The sequence below is a fragment of the Solanum stenotomum genome, chromosome 3 (assembly GCF_019186545.1).
Source record: "Solanum stenotomum isolate F172 chromosome 3, ASM1918654v1, whole genome shotgun sequence".
NCBI lineage: Eukaryota > Viridiplantae > Streptophyta > Magnoliopsida > Solanales > Solanaceae > Solanum > Solanum stenotomum.
Genome location: NC_064284.1, coordinates 6,350,168 through 6,377,157, shown reverse-complemented (window position 1 = coordinate 6,377,157; position 26,990 = coordinate 6,350,168). Strand labels below are relative to the sequence as shown.

Sequence of the window (26,990 nt, the reverse complement as noted above, 5' to 3'; positions counted from 1 at the left end):
TATGCATAATGAAGGTGTGCTCTGCATTGAACCTCCACTTAGTGAAACAGTAACTTTTACTCCAGAGTCGTAGTGGTCTCAGACTTGAACTATGACTGCTTGAGGGAAATAAAATATCACTGCTCACACATAATAATCAAGGTGTTGACATGAGCTTTAAAGCCAGCACGTTATGGCCATGTGCTATCCCGGTTTCATGAGTGCTTTTGAGAGTAAGCCAAACTCTCATAGGAAGCGACCTACTTCCACACATCACATAGGTGAAATCTGTCGAGAGTGCTCCTGTAAGCTTAACACTCCACCCATACGGGCTACAGATATTCATTAAGAGTTTTGTCAACTCAACCTTCACAAATCACTACAGGAAACAATGCACTCATATCATAGGGAGGGAATAAATAGATAGTGCATTTTTCACAAGAAGTCATCATATGATTAGTTTTTTCCTTTGAACCTGGTTATAGGATAACTAGTCTCTAGGTTGGGTTTCCTCATATATGACTCAAGGATTTATAGGCTTCAATCCCATCCCCCTCGATGTGCTTCAGACCTTTTCTCTTGTTAAGGCCTTAGTAATAGGATCTGCAAGATTATCACAAGATTTGACATAATCAACATTAATGGTACCATTTGTCAAATATGATCTTACATTACTGTGTTTCCTCCTTATAGGTCTGGATTTACCGTTGTAATAACGGTTTTGAACTCTACCAATTGCAGCGGTGCTATCACAATGAATTAAAATAGGAGGAATTGATTTTTCAAAATAAGGTATTTGAAATAACAAATCTCTTAACCAATTCGCTTCCTCACTAGCTGAAGCTAAAGCAATTAGTTCAGCCTCCATGGTAGAGTTAGCAATAATAGTTTGCTTTTTTGATCTCCAACAAACAGCACCACCACCTAAAATAAAGACATAACCAGTGGTAGAGCAGGAATCACCTGATAAAGTGTTCCAATCTGCATCACAAAAGCCTTCAAGTACAGCAGGATATTTTTTATAGAACAAACCACAATTTTTCGTTCCAATTAAATATCTCATAACTCTTGTTACAGCATGCCAATGTTCATTACATGACTTGCTTGTAAACCTTCCAAGTACTCCTATTGCATATGCAATATCAGGTCTAGTACAATCAGTCACATATCTCAAACTTCCGATTATGCTAGAATATTCCTTTTGATTTTTTACATCATTTTCACTTTCAACAGGAAATAAGTGAACACTTGAATCAAAAGGAGTTGCAACATGCTTGCAATCAAGAAAGTTATATTTTTTCAATATTTTCTCAACATAATGTGACTGGTCAAGGAAAATTCCATCACATGTTCTTGTAATTTTTATTCCAAGAATAACATTTGCCTCACCAAGATCTTTAATATCAAAATGACTTCTAAGAATATTCTTAGCTTCATCAATAACATACATGTTAGAGCCAAAGATCAACAAATCATCAACATATAGGCAAATAATCACATGTGAATTATTCCAAGACTTATGATATATGCACTTATCACACTCATTTGTTTTAAAACCATTTTCAATCATGCAGGAATCAAACTTTTCATGCCATTGCTTAGGTGCCTGTTTCAAGCCATACATGGATTTAGTAAGTTTACATACTTTGCTTTCTTGGCCTGCTTCAACAAAAGACTCGGGTTGATCCATATAGATTTCCTCATTTAGGTCTCCATTTAAAAAAGCAGTTTTTACATCCATTTGATGAATTTGCAAATCAAAAATTGCAGCCATAGCAATTAAAAGTCTTATGGATGTAATTCTTGTTACCGGTGAAAAAGTATCAAAAATTCTAGGCCTTCTAGTTGTTTAAAACCTTTTGCAACTAGCCTAGCCTTGTATTTATCAATAGATCCATCCGGTTTCAACTTTTTTCTTAAGACCCATTTGCAACCAATTGTTTTACAACCCGGTGGTAAATCAACTAACTTCCAAGTTTTATTAGAAATCAATGATTCCATTTCATCATTTACAGCCTCTTCCAAAAAATAGAATCATGTGAAGATAATGCTTCTTTCAAAGTAAGAGGATCATCTCCAACATTAAACACGTAAAAATCAGGACCAAAATCTTTTTCTACTCTAGCTCTTTTACTTTTTCTTAATTCAAAATTATCAACTTCTTTATTTTTCAAAGTAGAAGTAGAAGAACTAGGTAGTGACAAAATATTTTGTTCAATCCTTTGACCCCCACTATTTTTAGAATCAAACGGAAATTTATTCTCATGAAAAATAGCATCACCCGATTCTATCACAATATTATCTTCAAGATTAAAAAATCTATAGGCTGTACTATTTGAAGCATAACCAAGAAAAGCACAAGTAGTAACTTTCTTACCCAACTTTGTAATCTTGGGATCCATTAGCCTCACAAAGGCTAGACAACCCCAAACTCTTAGATACCCCAAACTTGGCTTGTAACCTTTCCACAATTCAAAAGGTGTCAATTTAGACTTTTTATGAGGCACACGATTCAACACATAACAAGCAGTTAAAATAGCTTCACCCCAAAAATTTAAAGGTGCATGTGACTCAATAAGCATGGCATTAGTCAATTCAACCAAAGTTCTATTTTTCCTTTTCGCTACTCCATTAGATGAAGGAGAGTAAGGAGGAGTAGTTTCATGAATTATTCCCAATGATCTAGCAAAAGAATTAAACTCATTTGACTCATATTCACGGCCTCTATCACTTCTAATTCTTTTTATTTTTCTTCCAAACTGATTTTCAACTTCATGGAGATAAGTTTTGAAATTTTCAAAAGCATCACTTTTATTTTTCATCAATTAAACATATGTAAACTTAGAAAAATCATCAATGAAAGTGATAAAATATCTATTACCTCCACGAGTTAAAATTCCACCAAGTTCACAAATATCAGTATGAACTAATTCTAACAAATTAGTTATTCTTTCAACTTGAAAATGAGGCCTTTTAGTGATTTTGGCCTTACTACAAGCCTCACACTTTTCAAAATTCTTTTTAATCATTGGAATTAATCCTAAACTACTCATGATTCCAACATAACGATCATTAATATGACACAAACGAGCATGCCAAAAATTGGTAGAAGAAAGCATATAAACAGAAGTAGAAGTTTTATTCATTTCAACATTCAATTTGAACATCCCATCACATGCATACCCCTTTCCCACAAAAATACCCTTTTTCACTATTACATATTGATCAGATTCAATAATCTGTTTAAAGCCTGCTTTATTAAAAAGAAAACTAGACATCAAATTTTTCCTCATAGAAGGAGTATAAAGTACATCTTTCAAAGTTAATACCCTTCCAGAAGTAAAACACAATTCGACATCTCCCTTTCCAAGCACTTGAGTAGTATGAGCATCACCAAGCATGATGGTTTTGGGCTCCTCAAAATGAGTATATTTGTTAAACCAGTCTTTGTCATAACAGACATGACGGTTTGCACCAGAATCAGCCCACCATCCATCAACATTCTTAACTATCTTTATGTCGGTAATAACCGCCACAAAAGGTTCTTCGGTAACGTTTGCCTGAGGGTTAGGACCACGTTTCCGGAATCTGCAAAATCGAGCAATATGCCCACTCTTGCCACAAACAAAGCATGGTCCCTTGTCTTAAACTTGTTGATTTTGTGCTTGGTTATTTTCACCATTATTTTTCTTGGGAGGTCTACCATTATTTTTCTTGAATTTGTTCTTCTTAGGCTTCAAAGAAGTATTTTTGTGAGAATCAGGAGTAGCATTTTTTGAAGTAATTAAATATACCTTCGTTGTGATGTTGTTCTCTTCTGTTTGTAAAAGTGCATCTTGGCCCCTTGCCTCTTCTTCCATGCGGATTTTCACTATCAAGGTTTCAAGAGAGGTTTCCTTTTGTTTGTGGCGCATAGTTTTTTGAAATTCCTTCCAAGAAGGTGGAAGTTTATCNGTTAATAGTAGTACCTCAAAACTGTGCAACTATCTTTTGGGTTTCACACTTGATATTCGGGACTAATTGAATTCACACTCTGGTAAAATATTTCTTGCCAAAGACATGATACTTGAACTTGAAATATTTGGTTAAAGAAGAAGACTAACTACCATTCTACCACGACTTTCAGTGATAAGGCCTCCCCCTTTTACTAGTACATTTTTATGCATAAACATGTTCTTCAATTTGAATTCAGTTGACATACATGTCCACCGACTTTGAGTGTGTATATGTTAATACTTAAATTTGTATAAAATTGAACAAATAAATGCATTCATCTTACGTGACATTTTATAGGATAATTTTTTGTCTTGCGTGTCGTCCTACATGTATTATGTTACGTGTATCTATTTGTTCAATTTTATACAAAGTTAAGTGTTTATTAGTATATATTTAAAGTTAGAGAGCAAAGATATCTGCTGAAACTAAATTAAATGACATATTTATGTAGTGCTTTTAGTTTTTTTTATCTAATCTGAAAAGAAAAATTTGGGGTAGGTGAGAGTAATAATAGAATATGTTAGTGAAAACTTACAAGATAACAAAAATACAAGATTACAATTGAAAATAAATATGAAGAAAATAAATCTCTTCNAAGACCAATATATATGCATGTGTAAGTTGTCGTTTAGTCACTTTCGGAGAGTTAATAGTAGTACCTACCTCAAAAAGCCGTGCAATTATCATTTTTCAATTTCCTCTGATCTTGTATTCATTCACTCTCAACCTATTTTCATTCTATCTTGTAACTAATAAATAATTAATTCGGTAATCAGANACAAGAGTTGAGTTCAAAGCTCCACAAAAAGAACACCTTCCTTCAACGAATAAAACTCTCTTTTTTGACTACCTCTTTCACTCTATATTTTTCTTGTGTGTAGTGTCTCCCAAACCAAATGAAGACTATCACTATTTATAGTTGAGGAAGTCTTCCTAGCAATGAATAGGAAGATAATTGGGTAGTAAATAGTGAAGATAATGGCCTTAGGAGTTACATAGGTTACAAGGTATAATGAAGAATAACTAGTGAAATAATGTATGAAAGGTTGCAAAAGTTTTAATGGACAATGAAACTTTTCTTGGCTTAATGGTCAAAAACCATCCGTTAGTTTGTTGACAAGCTGCAACAGTAACAAATATTGTAACTCCAAAATGGAGTAATGCACTAGTGAGTAATGTAGCAATCAATATTTCCATTAACATTCTGCAACCCATGAGAAGTCAACCAAACGGCAGTACCAATGACTATGTGGCAATGTAAGAAATGTAAATTCTTAAAATATTAAAATGCCACACTAACAGAATAGTACAATTATTAATCTAAAAGATCAATATGCATGTGTAAGTTGTTGTTTAGTCACTTTCAAAATAGTGAGGAGAGTTAATAGTAGTACCTACCTCAAAAGCCGTGCAATTATCATTTTTCAATTTCCTCTGATCTTTTATTAATTTGGTAATCAGATATGGAATTCTTATCTGTTTTTACGGAAAAGGTAATAGATTGCTTGATCCAGCCAGTTGTGCGACAGATTGGGTATTTCTACTACTACAAGAACAACATCACATCTATGGGAAAAGAATCTGAGAAGCTGAAGAACATCAAAAGTGAGATGCAGGAAAAAGCGGAAGTTGCCCGGAGAAACTTACAACGCATTTCACTCAATGGCGAGGTTTGGTTAACTAGTGTTGATACCACTATTGCTCAAGTGGATGATGTAATGGGAGGTATACCTGAGGTTGAAAGGGGTTGCTTTTATGGGTGCTGTCCAAACTTGAAGTCACGTTACTCCCTCAGCAGGAGAGCTAAGAAAATTACAGAGGAGTTGACTGAACTTCGAAATGAAGCCCCCGACTCTAATGCTTTCTCCTATGATCATCCAGTCCAAAGTGAGGCTATACCTAGTTACGATGGTGAGATGTTTGACTCCAGAAAATTGCAAGAGGATGAGATCATGGAAGCTTTGAAAGATGACGAGGTCACTGTGATTGGTATATGTGGTATGGGTGGTGTTGGTAAAACAACACTCGCTGAGAAAATCAGACTAAAGGCAAAACAAGAAAGGGGTAATAATTTCATAGATGTCGTCATGGTAACTGTCAGTCAACAACCAGACTTGAAAAAACTTCAGGGTCAGATGGCAGACGGACTCGGGCTGACATTACAAGGGGATAATTTGTGGAGTCGTGGAGATCAGCTGCGTACAAGGTTAATGGATCAGAACAGCCGCAACCTTATAATCTTGGATGATGTTTGGGAGGCTCTTCATGATCTAGACAAACTTGGAATTCCCAGCGGTAGCAACCACAACCATCGCTGCAAAGTGATATTGACGACACGTTTCCGAAATGTTTGTGAAGAAATGAAAGCTAAGAAGATCATGGAAGTTGAAACGTTATCCGAAGAGGAAGCATGGAGCCTTTTCAAAGAGAAAGTCGGTGATTTTGGCAACGATCCTTCTCCGATTGACATAGCTAAAGAGGTTGCCAAAGAATGCAAGGGGTTGCCGCTTGCAATTATTATACTTGCAGGAGCACTAAAGAGTAAAACCAAGCCTTCGTGGGAGGATGCCCTTATACAATTACGTGATGCAGAACCAAAAAATATCCCTGGAGTGAACAGTAAGGTGTATAAATCTCTGAGGCTAAGCTATGACCACTTGGGCGAGAATGAAGCAAAGTATCTCTTTTTGCTTTGTTCTTTGTTCGAGGAAGATAGCTATATTCGGACTGAAGAATTGCTTGGATTTGGAATGGGGCTTGGCATCTTTTCTAGAATTAAAAATATACAAGGAGCAAGAAAAAGGGTGTGTTTTCTATTAGAAATATTGAAAGATGGTTTCTTGTTATCCCAAGGTTCAGAAAAAAATCATGTGAAAATGCATGATGTGGTCCGTGATGTGGCTATAAGTATTGCGTCTGAAGGAGAGCATAACTTTATGGTAAGTCACGATGTTAACTCGGAAGAGTTTCCAAGAAGAACTTCTTATGAGCATTTCAGTCACATGTCAATTGTTGCAAATAAATTTGATGAGCATCCTAGACCAATAATTTGCACAAAACTGAAGCTTTTAATGTTGAAACTCTGTTTTGAAGATCCATTCAAACTACAGGACGATTTTTTTGATGAAATGAGTAACCTCAATGTCTTGAGCCTGAGGGGAGACAGATTTGAGGAGTCCATTCTGCGTTTTCCTGCATTCATTAGGAGGTTGTCAAGTCTGAGGACACTGTGTCTGAGTAATTTAAGGTTGGATGACATATCCTTTATTGGGGAACTTGTCGAATTAGAAATTCTCAGCATAAGAGATTGTGAGTTAGATGATCTGCCAGAGGAGATAGGAAAATTGACCAGTCTAATTATGTTAGAGCTGCGGAATGAGATAGGAGGACTTAAAAGGATTTCAGGAGGGGTGTTATCAAAACTAGCTCAATTGGAGGAACTACATATTGTGGGAGTAGAAGATTTGAGTGATGTGATCTACAATAACCTTGACCTTCCCTCCAAGTTGGCACGGTACACTCTTAAAACGGGTGGAGCTTACATTGGGATTCCAAGCATTGATAATTACGACAAGATTATTGCTTTAGAGGTCACAAAGACTGCCCCATTGGGTGATTGGATCTGCCACCTGTTGAAGGAGAGCAAATTTGTAAGTTGTAGGGGAAAGGGCTCTAATAATGTGTTGACTAAATTGCAGCTGAATGAATTTCAAAACGTTAAATTTCTCCGCCTCTTTGGATGTGATTTAGTGACACATTTATTGAAGACAACACATGAAGTAATCAAGTTCCCCAATTTATATGAGTTGCAGCTTGTAAATCTGATATGCCTGACTCACATTTGCAGTGACAGAGTTGAGTGCATTGAGTTCCCTCAGTTACAAAGAATGTTCTTCTATGGACTACCTGAGTTCCAGAATTTCAGGCCTACAACCAACAGCTCAAATCCTCTTTTTGATGAAAAGGTTTGCTTCTTATCACAAAAATGTTACCTTTTACTTGAGCATTAAAGATATTTACTTAAACAAAGTCTATTGCTCAGATATATCCTTTTTGTCTAACTAGTAAAAAAATAATTTTCAATTAAATTTTTTAATTTGTTATTTAAAAAATCCATATAAGGCTATATTTGATGTGAATTTTTGTGACTTTTTTTATTCAACTGTTAATTTAAGTTTTAAATATCTCCCTTGTAGATATATTAACTTATCATTATTTGAGTTTAATATTCTTATTTAATTTTTTTAGTGTGAAAATAAACAGATATGGAAAAGAAGAAAAAAGTATGGACAAATTTTAAGACTATTTTTTTTGGCTGCTATATTGTAATTTATTTTTTGAAAAAAGGTCGATAATGCCTTAAATTACGTGAAATGATAAAAAAAATGCCTTCAATTTAAAGTTTAGTCCAAAAATATTTTGTCCTCAATACTTTGGTCTAAAAATGTTCTTCCTCTTGGTAGTTTGTTTTGGAAATGTTCCTACTGTTACTAACTGAGTCAAAAATATTTTTTCCATATAAATATATTATTTCTTTTCTTTTTAAACAAATCTTATTCCTATTAAAATATATTACTTTAAGTACTCTATTCTTGTTTTCTTTATTTTAAAATTACTTTAACTATTAAAATGTACCCTTTAAACAGATACTACATGTCATATATATAAGATCATAGTAAATAAACCATTAATTTTTATTTTGATATTTATAATAAAATAAGAAATATTTTTAATATTATTTTTTCCAATTGAAATAAGATGAACATTTGCTAATAAAAAAATATTATTAGGAAAAGAATGTGTTCAAAAAGAAAATAAATAATATATTTATTTGAAAAATGACATTTTTGCCTTATTAAGTAACAATAAAGGCATTTTAGACCATTTTTCGTTTATTTTTTTATATTTGCAGAAAAATGAGGCATTTATGATATAATATACAAATGAGTGAAACCCAAATTATTCATTGAATTATGAGAAAATGGGCATATATACTACTCAACTTTGCGATTTTGAGCAAATATACCTCTTGTTAATAAATCGGTGCATATATACATCTACCGTCTAATATATGGTGCATATTTATCATTTTCGTTAATAAATTTATATTTATTTTATTAAAAAATATATAATTGTAATTTTTTAATTTAAAAAATGTCATGTGGCTTTGAAATATTATCTCTACCGCTCTAGACTCAGCCCAAATGGGGAAAAAAATACTAATGTATTTGAGATACTAAAAAACTTATTTTAAATATGAAACGAGATCATATACAATTTTTTTTTATATATTTGGCTAATTAAAAATACCATATATCATATATATTATTATAAGTGGGAAGCTCTTAACCTCAAAGTTGAATTACCATTTTGCTCTTATCTTACCCCTAAAATAAATTTAATATTAATATTTACTGCCTCTGTCCCTAATTACTTGTCCACTTTTGAATTGACACACCTATTAGGAAAACAATAATTGACATAATGAGTTTACCATTTCACCCCTATTAATTATGAAGTAGATAAATTAAGAACTTAAGATTTTCAAGAAGTTATACATTTTTCAAAGTAATTAATTGAGGGCATAATAGGTAAAAAAAAATTTATCCTTTCTTGATTTGTCAAAATGGACAAGTAATTAGGGACAACTAAAAAATGAAATATGGACAAATAATTAGGGACATAGGGAGTATTTATTTAATTAAACATTAAGTAATAGTTTTATTTGAATTCATGCATCAACCAAGATCTTAATGCAATCATATATTCATGTACCTCGACTTAATGCAAGATCTTAAATGTAGGTCATGAAGAGTCCAATAACCTTCAATTTTTATTTGTAAGATAAGTGGGGTAATGAAGAGTCTATCAAAGACACTCACACAACATTGTTTATATTTCCTTCTTTCATCCAAATTGGTGCTCATCTTTCATTCTACATTAGGTTAGTCTACATCATTTGTAAATTTTCATTACCAATTTGTAATTGTAAGAATTCTTACTGATTCATTTATTTGTATTCTTTAAAATCCTATGCATATTCATCTTCTTTTTGTTGAGAAATATGTAAATTATCATAGTTACAAGATGAATATTCTCCAATATGAAGTTGTAAGTGAATTTTTATTTTTCATATCTCCATCTTTTTGAGTTTTTAAATATAATTTCATAATTGATTACTATATTTTTATATTCTTCATTTCTTCTATCTTTAGGATATAAATATAATCAAGCTAATCCCAATTTATATTTATAATTAATTGTTTTGAGGGTAAGCATGTTAAATCCCGCAGAATATTTTCACAACTAGACCCGTAAAAGAATAGGTCTTTGATAAAGATTTATAGTTATGTATTTTTCGTTGTTTGATAATCATTTATTTTTTTAACACAACATGTTTGTACTTTTTCATTTTTATATGTAATCTCAAATGTCTATAAAATCCATATACTTAACTATTACAGAGAGGTACAAAAGTTAGTGCACAAGTTAAAATAAAATAAAAAATAATCTAAAGTAAAAATTAGTGCAAGTGTTACATTGAATTTTATTGTATTAGAATTCATATTTAATTTTTTATATACAGATCCTTTAATATATAATTCAAGAAATTATATAATGTATCTGTATTTTTAACATTGTCATGCTTTCTTTTTTGATTATTTTTTTATGATTTTAGTTTTTTTATACATATGAAACATTTTGTCTATTGCAAGTCGACTTCTAACAAAATGTAATTCAATTAATATGACAATATTATTGTCTATATATTTTAATGTGATGTCTTTTATTATGGATGTCATGTCTTTATTTACTTTTCTTTCTTTTTCATTTGAACTTGTAATTTTTCTATAAATTTAATGTTACACCACCTAGACATTTTGTACTATTTTTCTTTATACGTATCTTTTTTATGACCAATTTCTTTTTTGATTATTAAAACTAACATTTAGTAATTAAAATATATTAATTCCTCTGATATAATAAAAGATTTTTTTCATGAAGCTTTAAAATATCAAACCTTCAACATCTTACATAAGATTTTCATGCTATATTTTGTGAATAGTTATATTTTTATGTTAAACTTACATACAAAAAGACTTAACTTTGAATTTAGCGATGAATATATGTATGCTCTACTATGATATATTTACTTATATAAACTAATTAACTTTTCTAATGTCAATTAGAGGACAAACGTGCAATGCACGTTCCGAGGACTAGTATAAATAAATGTGTGTAAGCAGTTTTGGCTTCTCCACTTATGACCTGGTGTTTTGATACTTCAAAGCTCGCAGGTTTCTTGTCTCAACCTGGAACACCTAGACATCTGCGCCCTTAAAAGCATAAGTGCTCTATGCTCTCACCAACTTCCAACTGACTACTTCACCAAACTTCAAACATTGAGAGTATCAGATTGTGGAAAATTGAGAAACTTGATGTCTCCATCAGTGGCCAGAGGTCTTCTGAATCTCCAAGTGTTATATATACAAGACTGTCAATCAATGGAAGAAGTGATCACAAAAGGAGAAGGAATCGTGACCTTATTTCCCCAATTGGAAGAGCTGAAGCTTTGGAATCTGCCTAAGCTGGGGCATTTCTATCTGACAGAGCATGCTCTTGAATTTCCATTTCTCAAGTACGGGGATATTCGTGACTGCCCTGAAATGAAGACGTTTGTCCAACAGGGAATAACTGTGAGTATACCGAGTCTAGAATGGGTGAACTTCGATTATGAGGAGGTGAAAGTAGATGATCTCAATAAATGGATACAACAGAGGTTCAATTACAAGGTATGTCTTATTCCGCTAGCTATATAACTAATTGCTACATATTCTAATTAGGTTCTACTGCTCTCTTTCCGTTTTATATACTTATTTAAGTTCATCAACTTTCTTTTACTTAATAATCTAGTCATCTCTCTCTTCTTTAGCATTCTCTGTTTCCTGCAGAAACAAGAAGCTACAGATGGCAACGAAGCTGAACCTAGTCATGGCTGAAATTAGGAAGGTAGTGAGTGAGTACTCACTGAAATAATGCAAGTAAAACCTCGAATATCACCTAATCATGTCATCTTGCATTCTACGTCGTTTTGTAAGATTGATCACATTACAGGATGGTTTTTTTGTTGGAATGAGTAAACCATTCCGCCTTTTCCAGCATTGACAAATTTGAGGACAATATGTCTGAGTAATTTATGGTTGGATGACATATCCAACTTGTCAATTTGGAAATTCTCAGCATCAGAGATTCTCAGTTAGAGGAGGTTCCAGTGGAGAAAGGAAAATTGAACCAATCTAATTACGTTAAGAGTTTTTGAATAAGCATCGAGTACTGGAAAGGATTTTACCATCGGTTTTATCAAGACTAGTCCGATTGGAGGAACTATATATCATGGGAGTAGAACATTGTAGATAATCCACCTCGAGGGATCTGAAATCCTTATCGTGGTCGACTGCACTGACATTGTAGCTTGTAAAAGGTGTTCAGTGTGTGTAATCTTGAAATGAAAACTCTGTTGCCTTTCTTCTGTTGGTTAGGCATATTGTATAGACTTTTACCTTGTATAAATTTCTGTATTCGAATTATATAACGTAGTAACTAATTACCTTCATTGCTGCTTACTTCCAAGGCATACAATCGCGCCCCATCTAATTTTATTATCAACCATCGATGTGCTTGAGCTCCCTAGACCTTGACCCTAGCAGATAATGTCTCTTACGAGCTCATTTTATCATTCCCATTCACCATGCTAGTGTTTTTGTAACTTCGATGGAGCTAGGATTTTGAGTTTATCAGTATTGTGTTCTAGAAAAGTAAGCATAGTAGATTCTGGATAAATTGTTTATACGTATTAAGTGAATTTTTAAACACAAATACATGACAAAACCCGTAGACAGGGTTGTAGGTCCGCCCTGATGCCCAGTGAACACCTTAATGAACTGTATACACAAATAGCTAAACAAACTATCTAAATCAACTTCATCATCAACAACAATTTCCTATTCTACATAAAACATAAATCATTCCCGGTTATATTATGATTTAGGATAAATAAAAAGACCTCCATAACTCGATACAAATCATGACGACATGCAGCAACCACCACTATTCCCACCAGAATCCGAATCCTGGCCAGGAACAATGATCCTGGTTCCCTTTAAAGATTGTGACTTCCCATAATCAGCTCCCGGAGCTGCAATAAACGTATTCTTGCTAATGATTTTATAAATTTCTGTTAAAACTGTCATGAATGCACCCTTGACGTTTGTGGATTGAAAAGCTGATGTTTCCATAAAGAAAAGATTCTCCCTTTCTGCAAATTCTTGAGATTCTTCAACTGGTACAGCTCGAAGACTTCCTAGATCACATTTGTTCGTGATGAGCATAATAACTATGTTCTTGTCCGCATGACCTCTTAGTTCCTCCAGCCATCTAGCCATATGATCGAATGATTGGCGTTTTGTTATGTCATAAACTAGCATCACGCCAGCTGCACCTCGATAATATGCACTTGTTACTGCTCTATACCTGAGAGAGATATGAGAGATGATTCATTGAGTTACAACAATTACCAAATTGGCTATGTTGCTCTGACTCTTCAAAAGAGGATCCTTTGAAAGTAGAGCATTTTGGAGGATCCGACACGGGTGCGGCAATATTTTTCTTGAGAGTCCAAGCAACATAGCTTAACAAAAGGAAAATGTTAATATGACATAGAAAACTGGGATCTGGGGAGGGTAATATGTATGCAGACCTCTACCTTTGCGGGGTAGAGTCGTAGAGAGGTTGTTTCGATAGGCCCTCGACTCAAACGAGATGAATTGTAAGACAGGTAGATACCTTGTACAATGATAGAAACAAAAACTCAAGAAGAAACATACATATATATGAAAGTCTGAATCGCCATATAAATTAAAACACTCTTTAAGGAGATTAATCACAAAAACAAGAACATCTCAAATATCTCAAAAAAGTTGGTATCAACAATATGAATTCTAACTAATAACCATGTCGCTGAATTTAGGCTCATCTCGAACCAATATTACACAAGATAAAATTTAAAAGGGTACGAGGATTTTTCTATATTTTTTATACCTCTTACAGAACTTGACGACTCCAAGAACACATAGGACCTAAACTAAACATTTTAACTCCTAGAACGCATCAATTTTGATTTGCCATCAGTGGCCAGAGGTGCTCTGAATCTCAAGAGACTATGGATAACAGATTGTCAATCAATGGAAGAAGTGATCAGTAAAGGAGAAGGAATCATGACCGTATTTCCCCTGTTGGAAAAACTAGAGCTTCGCAAGCTGCCTAAGCTGGGGCATTTCTTTCTATTGAGATGTGCTAGTCCACTGTGCAATAGTACCAGGTTAACAATATACTAGAATGCAAATAAGAATTACTTGAACAGTAACGACAAGGAGTTTTTACGTGGAAACCTCCTTTCTCAAGGGAGTAAAACCACGACCTTTCAACATGGGATTTTCAATTGTTTTCACTGATATCAAGCAATGAGTGAATTGTCACGCCCCAAGCCTACACCCTGGGCAGGACCGGCACTCGGAGACCATTGCTGGCCCCAAGCAAACCCTTGGCCTGGCTTTCTTAACTCAGCGGAAACCTAACTCAACAGAATAACTCAAAGCAATGAAAGGTCGTAAAACAACTCAATTGATATAATCTGGCCAAAAAGTCAACTCGAGTCTCAAAATAGAATATTTACATATATACATAGATGAGAGACTCAAAACTAACTGACTGACTGTCTATGAAGCCTCTAAAATACTGAGATGGATGTTGGGACAGACCCCGCAACATCCTAATAAAACAAAACTAATAACACAAAATAATTGAGTCCTTCGGAATGCAAGGAGGCTCACTACTGACTCTGGAGTGCTTAGCTGGATCAACGGCGTATTGGATGTTGATCCTGGGTACCTGTGTCTGCATCACAATAAGATGCAGGCCAACTGGCATCAGTACATGAAATGTACGAGTATGCGAGCTGGAAAGTTGAACCACATCTTAAGCTTGAAAGAAGTACAAGAGAACACTTACCTTGGCTCTGTACGACTCATGAATAACTGAACTCAATATATAAAGCAATAAGGCATATGCAATATATAAAGCTTGTAAAACAGTATAAACAACTTAGCTCATTAATGATAAAACAATAACAAACTCAACTTTACTTATGTAAAAGTAATATAACTTTTGTGGGAGGTTCTTTAACCGACAACCACCACTATGAGCCCTAGTGATGATGCAACGTTTTACCTCACGTTGCCCAAGGACCATTCTATACCTTGCCGTGATATATGACCTTACTTTTGCTTAGTGGATCCACTAGCTTAATCTTATGTGATCATCTAAAAAGAATGATACGTCAAGTCCCATGTTGGCACATAGTTCTTATGGAGAGTTGAGTTAATATGAACTCGTGTCCCCAATTCAGTGCTCAATACTACTCCCAAAAATACTTTGGCTCATAAGTTTCTTTAAACACATCTTTCTTTAATTGAGATGATTACTCAAAACTTAGCCCAAAGGCTCTTTTGGAAAACATGGTTCCCCTCTTACTCAAATGCAAAAACATTTACAACCTCTTTGGGAATACTTGGTTCCCTAATAGCTTTTGAGAAATGAACTCAACTTTATGCTCTTGACTTAACTTGAAACTCGAGACTCTTTACTTAGCTTGAAACTCTATACTCTTGCTTGACTTGAAACTTGAAACGAAGTTAAAACGTTCAATAACGACTCTTGAAAAGCTTTGAGGACTTGCTTGGACTTACTTCTTAACTTTACTTGACTTGACTCTAACTTCACTTTGACTTGATACTAACTCGCCTTGAATTGGATTGTGGATTCAAGGTATATGACCACACGTTTATAGATGAGTTCTTGACATTTAAACGTACCTTGGAGTGTTGAAAACAACTAGGAAACATAGGTACAATACCAAGGAACATGCATGGGAAATGAAAAGAAAAGGGAAACTTGGCATCCTTGGCGCTCTGCAAGGCGCGGAGCGCCAGCCCTCGAAGCTCAGAAGGCCAGCTGAGGCGCTCTGCAGGGCGCGGCGCCCCAAGGGGTGAAGTTCAGAACACTTCTTGGGGCGCTCTGCAAGGTGCGACGCGCCACCCCTATTCCCCCGACAACTTCGACTTTTCTCCTTCTTTTCTCCACTAAACCTTCTAAACTTCAAGGGTTCCAGCCCCAAACATTTAGAATCATAAATCCCTCAACATACAATAGATTTCAACCCAAAACACAACCGGAAACATGTCCAAATCAACAAGGGACTTTAACAATACAACTAACAACATCAACAATAACCAACAACTTCAACAACACAACCAATCTTTTCTCAATAATAAAAAAAATGAGTTTGGCGTGTGGGGGAAAGAACCAACCAACACTATGAACTCACATACCTTACTAGGGATCACCCCTGACGATATCCACAACGATCTCCTTGCTTGCTCTTCTCTTTCTCCTCTTCTTTCTCTCTTCTCTCCCAAGCCCTAGCTCTCACTCTTTAAAATGGGACAAAAATGATCCAAAAATCAGCCTAACACAACAATATAACCCCAAAAGAAATGGCTAGGGAAAAGACCAAAATGCCCTTAAAATTTCCGAACGGATTCCCTGCCAACTGCCCAAATTTCAAAGGGCACAACTCAATCATATGAACTCGGACTTGAGCAAACTCGGTGGCGTTGGAAAGATCGTTCCACAATCTTAGCAAATATAACTGGAAATACTCCTAAATCATCCTGAGCTAGGAGTTATGACTGCTCAAAGTTGGCCAAAAACTCACTGATTTCCACAACCAATTTTCCAGATTTTTGAATTCCTTCCAAAAATGACTATTTCCGATTTTTAAGCCTCTTCATAGTTATTTCAACTTACCGGATGTTACATGAATACAGACTTCAACTACACCATAGGAGATTAACCTCTTAATCTCACTACAAGTAATAACTCTTATAAGAAGATCCAAAGCAATGTCTCCATTGCCCACTATATTAACTAACTCTAATTAGTATAGACTTCAATCACAGGACACACAATTAACTCTAATTGTGTTATGTGTTTTCTTCACAAAAAGACTCAATGCGTTTCTTTAAAGATTAGAAACGAATGTTACAATTTCAGCACATTACAAGCATTTACTTAACAACAATTCAACGACGCACTTGATAGCTCTATCAGGTCCCTTGATGTGTATGTTTGAAAGCTTGAGTTTGTTGAATACAAATTTCACCTTTTTGAATGAATAAATATCTTTGTTGTTGTTTGTTGAATATATCAATCAACCAAGGATGTATTATCCGTTGAACAAACAATCTCGTGCATTCTCATTGGAGGAGTACATTGTCCTCGTTTTCTGTGCTCACCAATCGCTGACAAGACAACTTTACAGTTGTTCACCATTTAAGCTTAGAGGAAAGTTATTCTACTTTGGACCAGGTCCCAACGTTTGTAAGAATCATCAAAACACTGAAATACTACACTTTCTGACGGAGCATGCTCTCAAATTTTCATTTCTGAAGGAAGTGAAAATTGATGACTGCCTGGAAATGAAGGTGTTTGTCCAACAGGGAATATTTGTGAGTACACCGAGTCTTGAAAGTGTGAACAATGACGATGAGGTGAAAGAAGATGATTTGAATAAATAGACACAATAGAGGTTCACTTCTCAGGTTTGTCTTGTATAACTAATTAACTCTAGTGCTCTCTTTCCGCTTAACTTAATAGTAATAGTAATATTCACATACTTATTTATGTTTTTCTACTTCCTTGTACAATATTTTCAGTTAGAAATCTGAAGCATCACTATTCTCTGCTCCCACGAACAAAAAGCTAGTCAAGGCACTACCGATGGTGACCAATCTGAAGCTGCCGATGACTCAAAAGAGTGAACATGATTTGGGGGTGATGGCAACGAAGCCGAACCCAGTGAAGACAGAAGCTAGTAGTGTCTAAGTTAGATCGAACATCACCTGATACCTACATTGTGGTTTGTTGATTTTTGAAAGAAGGGGTGGGAGTCGAGAGTTGCAGCCTATTACATGTTGTAAGACCCCTATGATATCTTATTAGCCAAACGATAGTGCCCCTTTAGAGTAAGATGCTCGTGATAGAGGTAATAACAGTTTTTTCCAAGAGACTTTGTATATGTATTAGTAATTTCTAGAAAATGGTTGATTGTGAACACACTTATTATAATTATATATAGACTTAAGGCCACTGTAGGATTCTATAAACATTAAATTTTTTGAATCCACAAGTGGTTCTAAATTCTTCTTTCATTATATTTAATAGATAATATGTAGCTTTATTTTCTCATGACGTCTTGCATTCTTTGTCGTTCTGAAAGATTTTAATGAACACTTTTTTGGAGATGCTTGTTCATCCATATCGTTAGTATATAATATTATACCAATTTTTGCAAAAATGTATCAAAAAAATAACTAATTTTATGTAGAAACTACAAATTCAAGTGCCTCAATATTTAACATGTAATTAAATTAGCTGTTTGTGTTAAAAGGCAAACATGGGTTTGTTGTTTAGTCGTTTTCAAAATAGTACAGGTCCATGTGAGGGAGAGTTAATAGCAGTACCTCAAAGCTGTGGAAATATCTTTTTGGTTTCACACCTGATATTCGGTATCTAAATTCACACGGATAAAATATTTCCGACCAAAGGCATGTAACTTGAACTCGAAATAGTTGGTTAAAGAAGACGAATATTATCATTCTACCACAACTTTTAGTGATAATGCCTCCCTGTTTACTAGTACCTTTTAATACCTAAACATGTTTTTCAATTTGGTTTCAGCTAACATACGTTGTCAAACTTTTAGTGTGTACAAGTAGACATTTAAATTTGTATAAAATTGAATAAATAAACACATTTCTCTTATATGACATCCTGACAATTTTGTGTCTAATGTGTCGTCCTACGTTTATTATGTCAAGTAGAACGCGTGTGTCTACTTGTTCAATCTTATACAAATTTAAGTATCTACTTACGCACATACGAAATTGGAAGGTGTAGATGTCTACTGAAATTAAATTAAATGATATATTTATGCATTATACCTTTATTTTTTCATCAAGAAAAATATTTGGGGTGGGTGAGAGTTATTATGGAAATAGTACTAATATGTGTAAATTGTTTAGTCACTTCCAAAATAGTAGAGGTCCATGTGAGGTAGAATTAATAGTAGTACCTAACTCAAAGCCGTGCAATTGTCAACTTTCAACTTCCTCTCTTCTATTCATTCACTCTCTACCTATTTTCACTCTACATTTGCTTCCTTGCAACTAAAACATCTAGTGAAAATGTTTCCAAAAAATTACTTATTTTATGTATATAATATTATACTCCAAAAAATTACTTATTTATGTAGAAACTACAAATTTAAGTGCCTCAATTTTTAATATGTAAATTAGCCTTTGGTCTTAAAAGACAAACATGTGTTTGTTGTTTAGTCGCTTTAAAAAATAGTACATGTCCATGTGACGAGAGTTAATAGTAGTACCTCAAAGATGTGCAAATATATTTTGGGTTTCACGCCTAAAATTCGATATTTAAATTCATATGTTTCTCTTTGGGGGTAAAATATTTTCTATCAAAGACATGTTACTCAAACTCAAAACATTTGTTTAAAAAAGAAATAATAATTACCATTCTATCACAACTTTTAGTGAGTAAACTATTTCCTTCCAAAGATATGAGTTATAAATAATTTAAATATATAATGTTATTGGACATTAATAATTATGCATTGATTTTATTTGTAAAAATAAATAAATAATTGCGAAAATAAGGGGGAGGGGAAAATAAAAAAATGAACAAAAAAATAAATGACTTGTGACTGCACAAAGATATAAGTATATTTCAAACAAAAAAAAATTAGTGACGAAAATAGATTATTATACATGCATCTGGAAAAAAGAATGACTTCATATAATTAAAAAAAATTCTAACAAAATAACTAAGTTACGAATATAAGTCAAAGTAAAAAAAAAAATGTAGCAAAAGTAATTCCTAATTAATAATTATGATTCAAAAAGATTTTTTTCTACTATTTGTCTCTGCAAGTAGATACACCATCATATTTTGCTCCATATGTCAAACTCTTCATCATATGCGTTACCAATTAAATAATTATGAATAAATTAAATATCCTACCAATTAAAAAACGGAAAAGAGCCAAAAATACTCTTGAACTGTTCAAAAAGGTTCAAATATACCCCTCATCCACCTATTAGGTTAAAAATACCCCTCAATCCATCTTTTTGGTCCATTTTTACCCTTAAAACTAACACCCTTTTATTTTTTTAATTATTTTTATTATTATTTATTACGTGGCATCTTCTAATTGGATAAAACTAATTTCCTACCCATTAAATTTTCCTTCATCCGCCCCGACCCATATCTATAGCCCCATCCATCACCCAAACTCAATTAAAAGACCCTTTAGAAAAAAAACATCTCTCTTTCTCACTAAAGCTATTTCAGAATCACCCATCAACTACAAGAAGAAGCATTTTCAGCTACTTCAACTGCTGTGTGAAAGCTTGAATTTGATTAGGATTGATTTTTATGTATTTTTCTAACTTTGCTGTAATGATAATGTTTCAAGGTTACTTTATGGTAACTCTTCTAAGAAATAGCAACTTATTCTGGCTTTTGAAGATTGTGAAAAAAAGAAGAAGCTATTTCAGGACCAAGTTAACGAATCAAGCAACTTAATTTAATGTATATATTTCTTTCTTAAAAACCACGCATCAGCAATTCATGTCTCTGTCAATTTTTTAAAAGATGTTGTGGTGTTCTTGATGGTCTGTGGTGCAGGGAGAAAGTAAACTATCATAATATTATGCCCAAATACAGTTGTTAGCTAACCTTTTTTCATCAATTGATTAATTATGTAGCAGGGCATGTGGGTGATCATTGATATTAAGTGCAGTATATTGTTTTTCATGTAAATTTCATGTAAATTTTTTTGGCATTTCAGCAGGAGAGCTAAGAAAATTACACTGGAGTTGATTCAACTTCAAAATGAAAGCAACAGGCCTGATGTAATCTCCTTTGATCATCCAGTTCAAAGTGAGGCTATACCTAGTAACTATGGTGAGGTGTTTGACTCCAGAAAATTGAAAGAGGAAGAGGTCATGGCAGCTTTGAGAGATGATGGGGTCACTATGATTGGGATATGTGGTTTGGGAGGTGTTGGTAAGACAACACTGGCTGACAAAATCAGACAAAAGGTGAAACAAGAAAGGTTGTTCAAAGATGTCGTCATGGTAACTGTCAGTCAACAACTAGATTTGAAAAAAGTTCAGGGTGAGATCGCAGAAGGACTCGGGCTGAAATTAGAAGGGGATAATTTGTGGAGTCGTGGAGATCGGCTACGTACAAGGTTAATGGATCAGAACAGCCACACCCTTGTAATCTTAGATGATATTTGGGAGGCTTTTCGTGATCTAGAGAAACTTGGAATTTCCAGTGGTAGCAACCACAATCATCGGTGCAAAGTGACATTCACAACGCGTTTCCGATCTGTTTGTGAAGCAATGGGAGCTCAGAAGTGTTGGGTTTTTAAAAGGTGTGAATGGAAAATGAAGAGTTGCGACTTTTATGAAGAGTTGTGACTTTGATGAAAAGTTGCGACTTTTATGAAGAGTTGTGACTTTTATGAAAAGTTGCGACTTTTATGAAAAGTTGTGACTTTTATGAAAGGTGGTGACTTTTATGAAAGGTGGTGACCTTTCCGAAAGATTGTGACTTTTCAATGGTTTGTGACCTTTCCGGTAAGGCACAATAAGAACCTTTTCACACTATCCTTTGTTTTCTATAAATTGAGGGATTTCCTCTCATTTTAAAAAAGAATTTTTCTGAACTTCTTCTTCTACTACTAAATCTAGTATTCTAAGTGTACTTTACTGCCGTTGAGTGGCTCGCTGACACCAGCGTTTTGGGTATCAATACACTGGTGATTGAGATCATTCTATCCTGGGNTATTAGGATTAATGGAGAAAGAGAGGTTAATATATCCTTTATTTTTAATGTGTTTTTAAATTGGGTTTTGGGTTATGGGCTGTGGATATGGGTCAGTGGTAGAGGAAAATCTAATGGGTTGGAATTTAGTTTTATCCAATAGGAAGATACCACGTAATAAACATTAATAAATTAAAAGGATGTTAGTTTCAAGGGTAAAAATGGACCAAAAAGGTGAACTGAGAGGTATTTTTAACCCAATAGGTGGATGAAGGGTATATTTGAATCTTTTCGAATAGTTCAAGGGTATTTTTGGCACTTTTCCGATTAAAAAATTGTGATTTTAAAACAAAAAATCTAAATTATAAAATATATATATATATACACAAATTATTTTGCAATTATAATAATAATAATAATAATATAATCATCTCTTGAAATCTATTCAAATATTGTAATCAAACTATATTATATAATTATAAAGTTAGTGTCAGTCACAAACTGACTGTTTGAGAGCACAATCACATACTAACGACACATTATTCATTATTACAAAAATATTATTTATCATACTTGCTTGGAGAATGGTGATACATGCATAAATAAAATATTAAAAAAACACGTTCAAAATACATAAAAATGAAAGAAAAAAAACTTGAGAATGAAATACTTATTACCTTCATGTACTTCTTTTTTGTTGCACGTTAGTTAATTCACAAACTAATATAATAAAGAAGGGAATATAATCTTGAATGAAAATCTTAATGAAACTAAATATGAATTTATATAGGTAAAATAGAGGAAATGAAAATAAAGACTTGAGAATGATATGTTTCTTACCTGTGTGCTTCTTTTTCAATCTATTACATGTTAGTTAATTTACAAACGAATATGATAAATAAGAGAAATAATATTTTTGAATGTGAATCTTCATGAAATTAAAATATGTTATGAATATTAATAAAAGTAAAAATTAAAGAGGTGTAATTGATGAGTAATTATTCTTAGTACGTAAATAAATTAAATAGTAAAGAGAAAAATACTTAAAATATTTTTAAAAAATATATATCATTTTATCATTAGAAGAATGTCAAAAAAAATATTTTTTTTTATTAATAATAGAAATTAAAGACCAATATATATAAGTTGTTGGGTGTGTGAGAGTTATAATGAAATAGTACAATTATTAGTCAAAAAGACCAATATGAGAGATAATATTCTACCTACCTATTTTCATTCTACCTTTGCTTCCTTGTAGTAGCTAAGAAATTTAGTGAAAAAATAATTAATTAATCAGATATGGAATTGTTATCTATTTTTGTAGAAAAAGTCAAAGATTTCTTTATAATTTTTGTAAGCATCCATTCTAAGAATTTAAGGAAGTTAAGGTTAATATTGCACTAAGCACCATATGATTTTTAAAACACGACAACATTAAAAAGAATATGGAAATAGAAAACCATGTGAGAATTGATCCCTAGCCTTCTAGTTAAATAACTCTAACATCCAACAAATGCATCATTTAGCGTTATTAATATTATACTAATTTTTTTTAAAAATGTTTCCAGAAAATAACTAATTTTATGTTGAAACTACAAATTCAAATGCCTTAATTTTTAACGTGTAATTTGTAAATTAGCCATTTGTGTTAAAAGGCAAACATGCGTTTGTTGTTTAGTCGCTTTCAAAATAGTACATGCCCATGTGCTGAGAGTTAATAGTAGCACCTCAAAGACGTGCAAATATATTTTGGGTTTCACCCTTGATATTCGATATTTGAAATCACTCGTTTCACTATGGGGTAAAATATTTCCTACCAAAGGTATGTTACTTGAACTCGAAATATTTGGTTAAAAAAAGTAATACTCTCTCTGTCCCAATTTATGTGACACATTTAGTTTTTCGAGAGTCAAACAGTTTAAGTTTGACCGAGAATTTGCTCATGGAATCTTCAAAAAATTTAAAATGAAATTTATATATTTGTAAACTACATAAAGAGTACTATAAGTCCCAATAATTAATAATTCAAAATAATTAAAAGATATATGAAAAAATTACGATCAAAGATAGACTTGTTTGAATCTCGAAATTCGAAATGTGTCACATAAATTGGGACAGAGGGAGTAGTAGTTACCATTCTATCACTACTTTTAGTGATAAGGCCTCCCCTTTTACTAGTACCTTTCAATACATAAACATGTTTTTCAACTTGGTTTTCACTAACATATCTGTTCTGAAAAAAGGTTTTGGGGTGGGTGAAAGTTATAATGGAATAGTACAATTATTAGTCACTTCCAAAATAATAGAGTTAATAGTGTACCTACTTGAAAGTGGTGCTATTATCAGTTTTGAATTTCCTCTCTTGCATTCATTCATATTTTCATTCTACCTTTGCTTCCAAAAATAATATGAAATTGTTATCTACTTTGGTGGGTAATGTCACAGGTTGCTTGATGCAGCCAATGAAGCGAGGGATTAGGTATTTATATTACTACAACACTAACATCACATCTATGGGAAAAGAATCTGAGAAGCTGAAGAACATCAAAAGTGAGGTGCAGCAAAAAGAGGAAATTGCCCGGGCAAACTTGCAACTCATTTCACTCAATGGCGAGGTTTGGTTAACTAGTGTTGATAACTGTTAGTTATTGTTTTTCTCTTTCAGTTGTTAGCTAGTGTTTTAGCTGACCGAGTCTTTAGCAAATAAGTAGGTTGTTGAATAGAAGTAGGAGAATCCTTTTAGTTTGTTAGTAGTTGAGTAATTGTAGGAGTTAGTGGATTGCTACTTTATTTTTTCCGTGAGTAAAACTCTATTTAAAGAGTTCACTTGATGTACTTCAGAGATATGATCAATATTTCGCCAATTAAATAGAGTCCACGTTTTATCTTCTCATCTCTGTTTTTCCATCAGTGGTATCAGCGCCAGGATAAAACCTTTTAACTTTGGTGAGAGAAACGCATAAGAAAAATTGCAGCAGCAAGTGTACCTATGGCTTCAGAAAACTTTGTGCAGGCATCCATTCCTCGCTTTGATGGTCACTATGATCATTGGAGCATGTTGATGGAGAATTTTCTAAGATCAAAGGAGTATTGGCAAGTGGTTGTGGATGGCATACCAGAACCAGCAGAAGGCACAGCAGTGTCAGACGCACAAAAAAACAGAAGCACAGGCAGCAAAGTTGAAGGACCTTAAGGCAAAGAATTATCTTTTCCAAGCAATTGATCGTTCAATCTTGGAAACTATTCTTTCTAAAGACACTTCTAAGCAGATTTGGGACTCTATGAAGAAGAAATATCAAGGATCAACAAGGGCAAAGAGGCAGCAGCTTCAAGCACTTCGTTCGGAGTTCGAAACTCTTCGAATGAAATCTGGAGAGTCTGTTACTGACTACTTTTCACGGGTGATGACAGTCGTCAACAAGATGCGGATCCACGGTGACAAGTCAAATGAAGTTACAATTGTTGAAAAGATTCTTCGGACCATGACACCAAAGTTTAACTTTGTTGTTTGTTCTATTGAAGAATCTCATGATATTGATTTGCTTTCAATTGATGAATTGCAAAGCTCTTTGTTGATTCACGAGCAAAAAATTACTCAACAAGAAAAGGAGGAGGTGGCATTGAGTGCCTCAACAGATGATCGTTCCGGAGGACAAGGGTATAAACAGAGGTAATGGTAGAGGCAGAGGTAGAGGCCGAGGCAATAGTTCTTATCATGGAAATCATCAACAACGTCAAGACCATGATAATCAAGGCAAAGGAAAGGGGCGAGGTGGTAAGAACTCAAAGTCATGGGACAAGTCTAAAGTTGAATGTTACAGATGCCACAAATTCGGTCATTATAAATCAGAATGCCGAACAGATTTGTCTAAGTTGCGTGGAGAGGAATCTAATTTTGCACAAACGAAGGAAGAAGAAGAGGTTTCACTTTTGATGGCATATCATTCCAAAGAGAAAGTTTCCACTAATTTATGGTATCTTGATACCGGCTGCAGTAATCACATGTCTGGGCAAAAGGAGGAATTTTCAGAGTTGGATGAAACTTTTCGAGGTACTGTGAGATTTGGAGATAACTCAGTGGTCTCTGCCATGGGAAAAGGGAAGGTGCTGGTCTCAACCAAAAATAACTCTATTCATACCATAAGTGATGTGTTTTATGTTCCTGCTTTGAAGACAAATTTATTAAGTGCTGGGCAACTTCAAGAAGATGGATATGAAATTAACATCAAAGGTGGAGTGTGTAAGATACGAGATTCTCATTTGGGGTTGATCGCTCAGATTAACATGTCAAATCGCTTGTTCCCGTTACATCTTCACAACTCTACAAAATCTTGTTTTTCTGCAAAAGTGAAAGACGATGCCTGGTTGTGGCATTTCCGTTTTGGACACCTTAATTTTAATGGACTGAGAACGCTACATCAGAAGAAAATGGTGAACGGTCTTCCTCAAATTGCAGCTCCTTCAGGAACGTGTGAAAGTTGTGTTGTTAGCAAACAACCTCGCAGTCCATTTCCACAAGGCAAATCTAGGAGAGCAAAGGCGTTGCTGGAATTGGTGCACTCAGATCTCTGTGGACCAATAAATCCAAATTCCAATGGTGGTAAAAGGTACTTCATAACCTTCATTGTTGACTTCAGTCGGAAAACATGGGTGTATTTTTTACAAGTTAAGTCTGAAGCGTTTGACATTTTTAAACGTTTTAAAGTACTTGTTGAGAAAGAAACTGGTAGTCCATTGAAAGTTCTTCGTACTGATCGTGGAGGAGAGTTCAATTCTCAAGAATTTACAAATTTTTGTGAGGAAAATGGAATCAAGAGGCAACTAACATCAGCTTACACACCTCAGCAAAATGGTGTTTGTGAGCGGAAGAATCGCACAATCCTCAATATGGTGCGCAGCATTTTGACAAGGAGTGGTGTCTCAAAAAGTTTTTGGCCAGAAGCTGTTGATTGGAGCATTCATATTTTAAACAGAAGTCCAACTTTCTC

General features: G+C 33.9%; 1 protein-coding gene across 1 annotated transcript in view; it reads left to right on the top strand.

The window, feature by feature from the left end:
* LOC125860955 (disease resistance protein UNI-like) overlaps window positions 1-26,990 on the top strand; it is a 237,323-nt gene that overhangs the window by 129,129 nt on the left and 81,204 nt on the right. Inside the window, exons 5-6 of the mRNA XM_049541014.1 lie at window positions 7,916-7,940; window positions 11,274-11,436. Coding sequence (XP_049396971.1) covers window positions 7,916-7,940; window positions 11,274-11,436 — 188 coding nt within the window. The remainder of the gene's footprint in view (window positions 1-7,915; window positions 7,941-11,273; window positions 11,437-26,990) is intronic.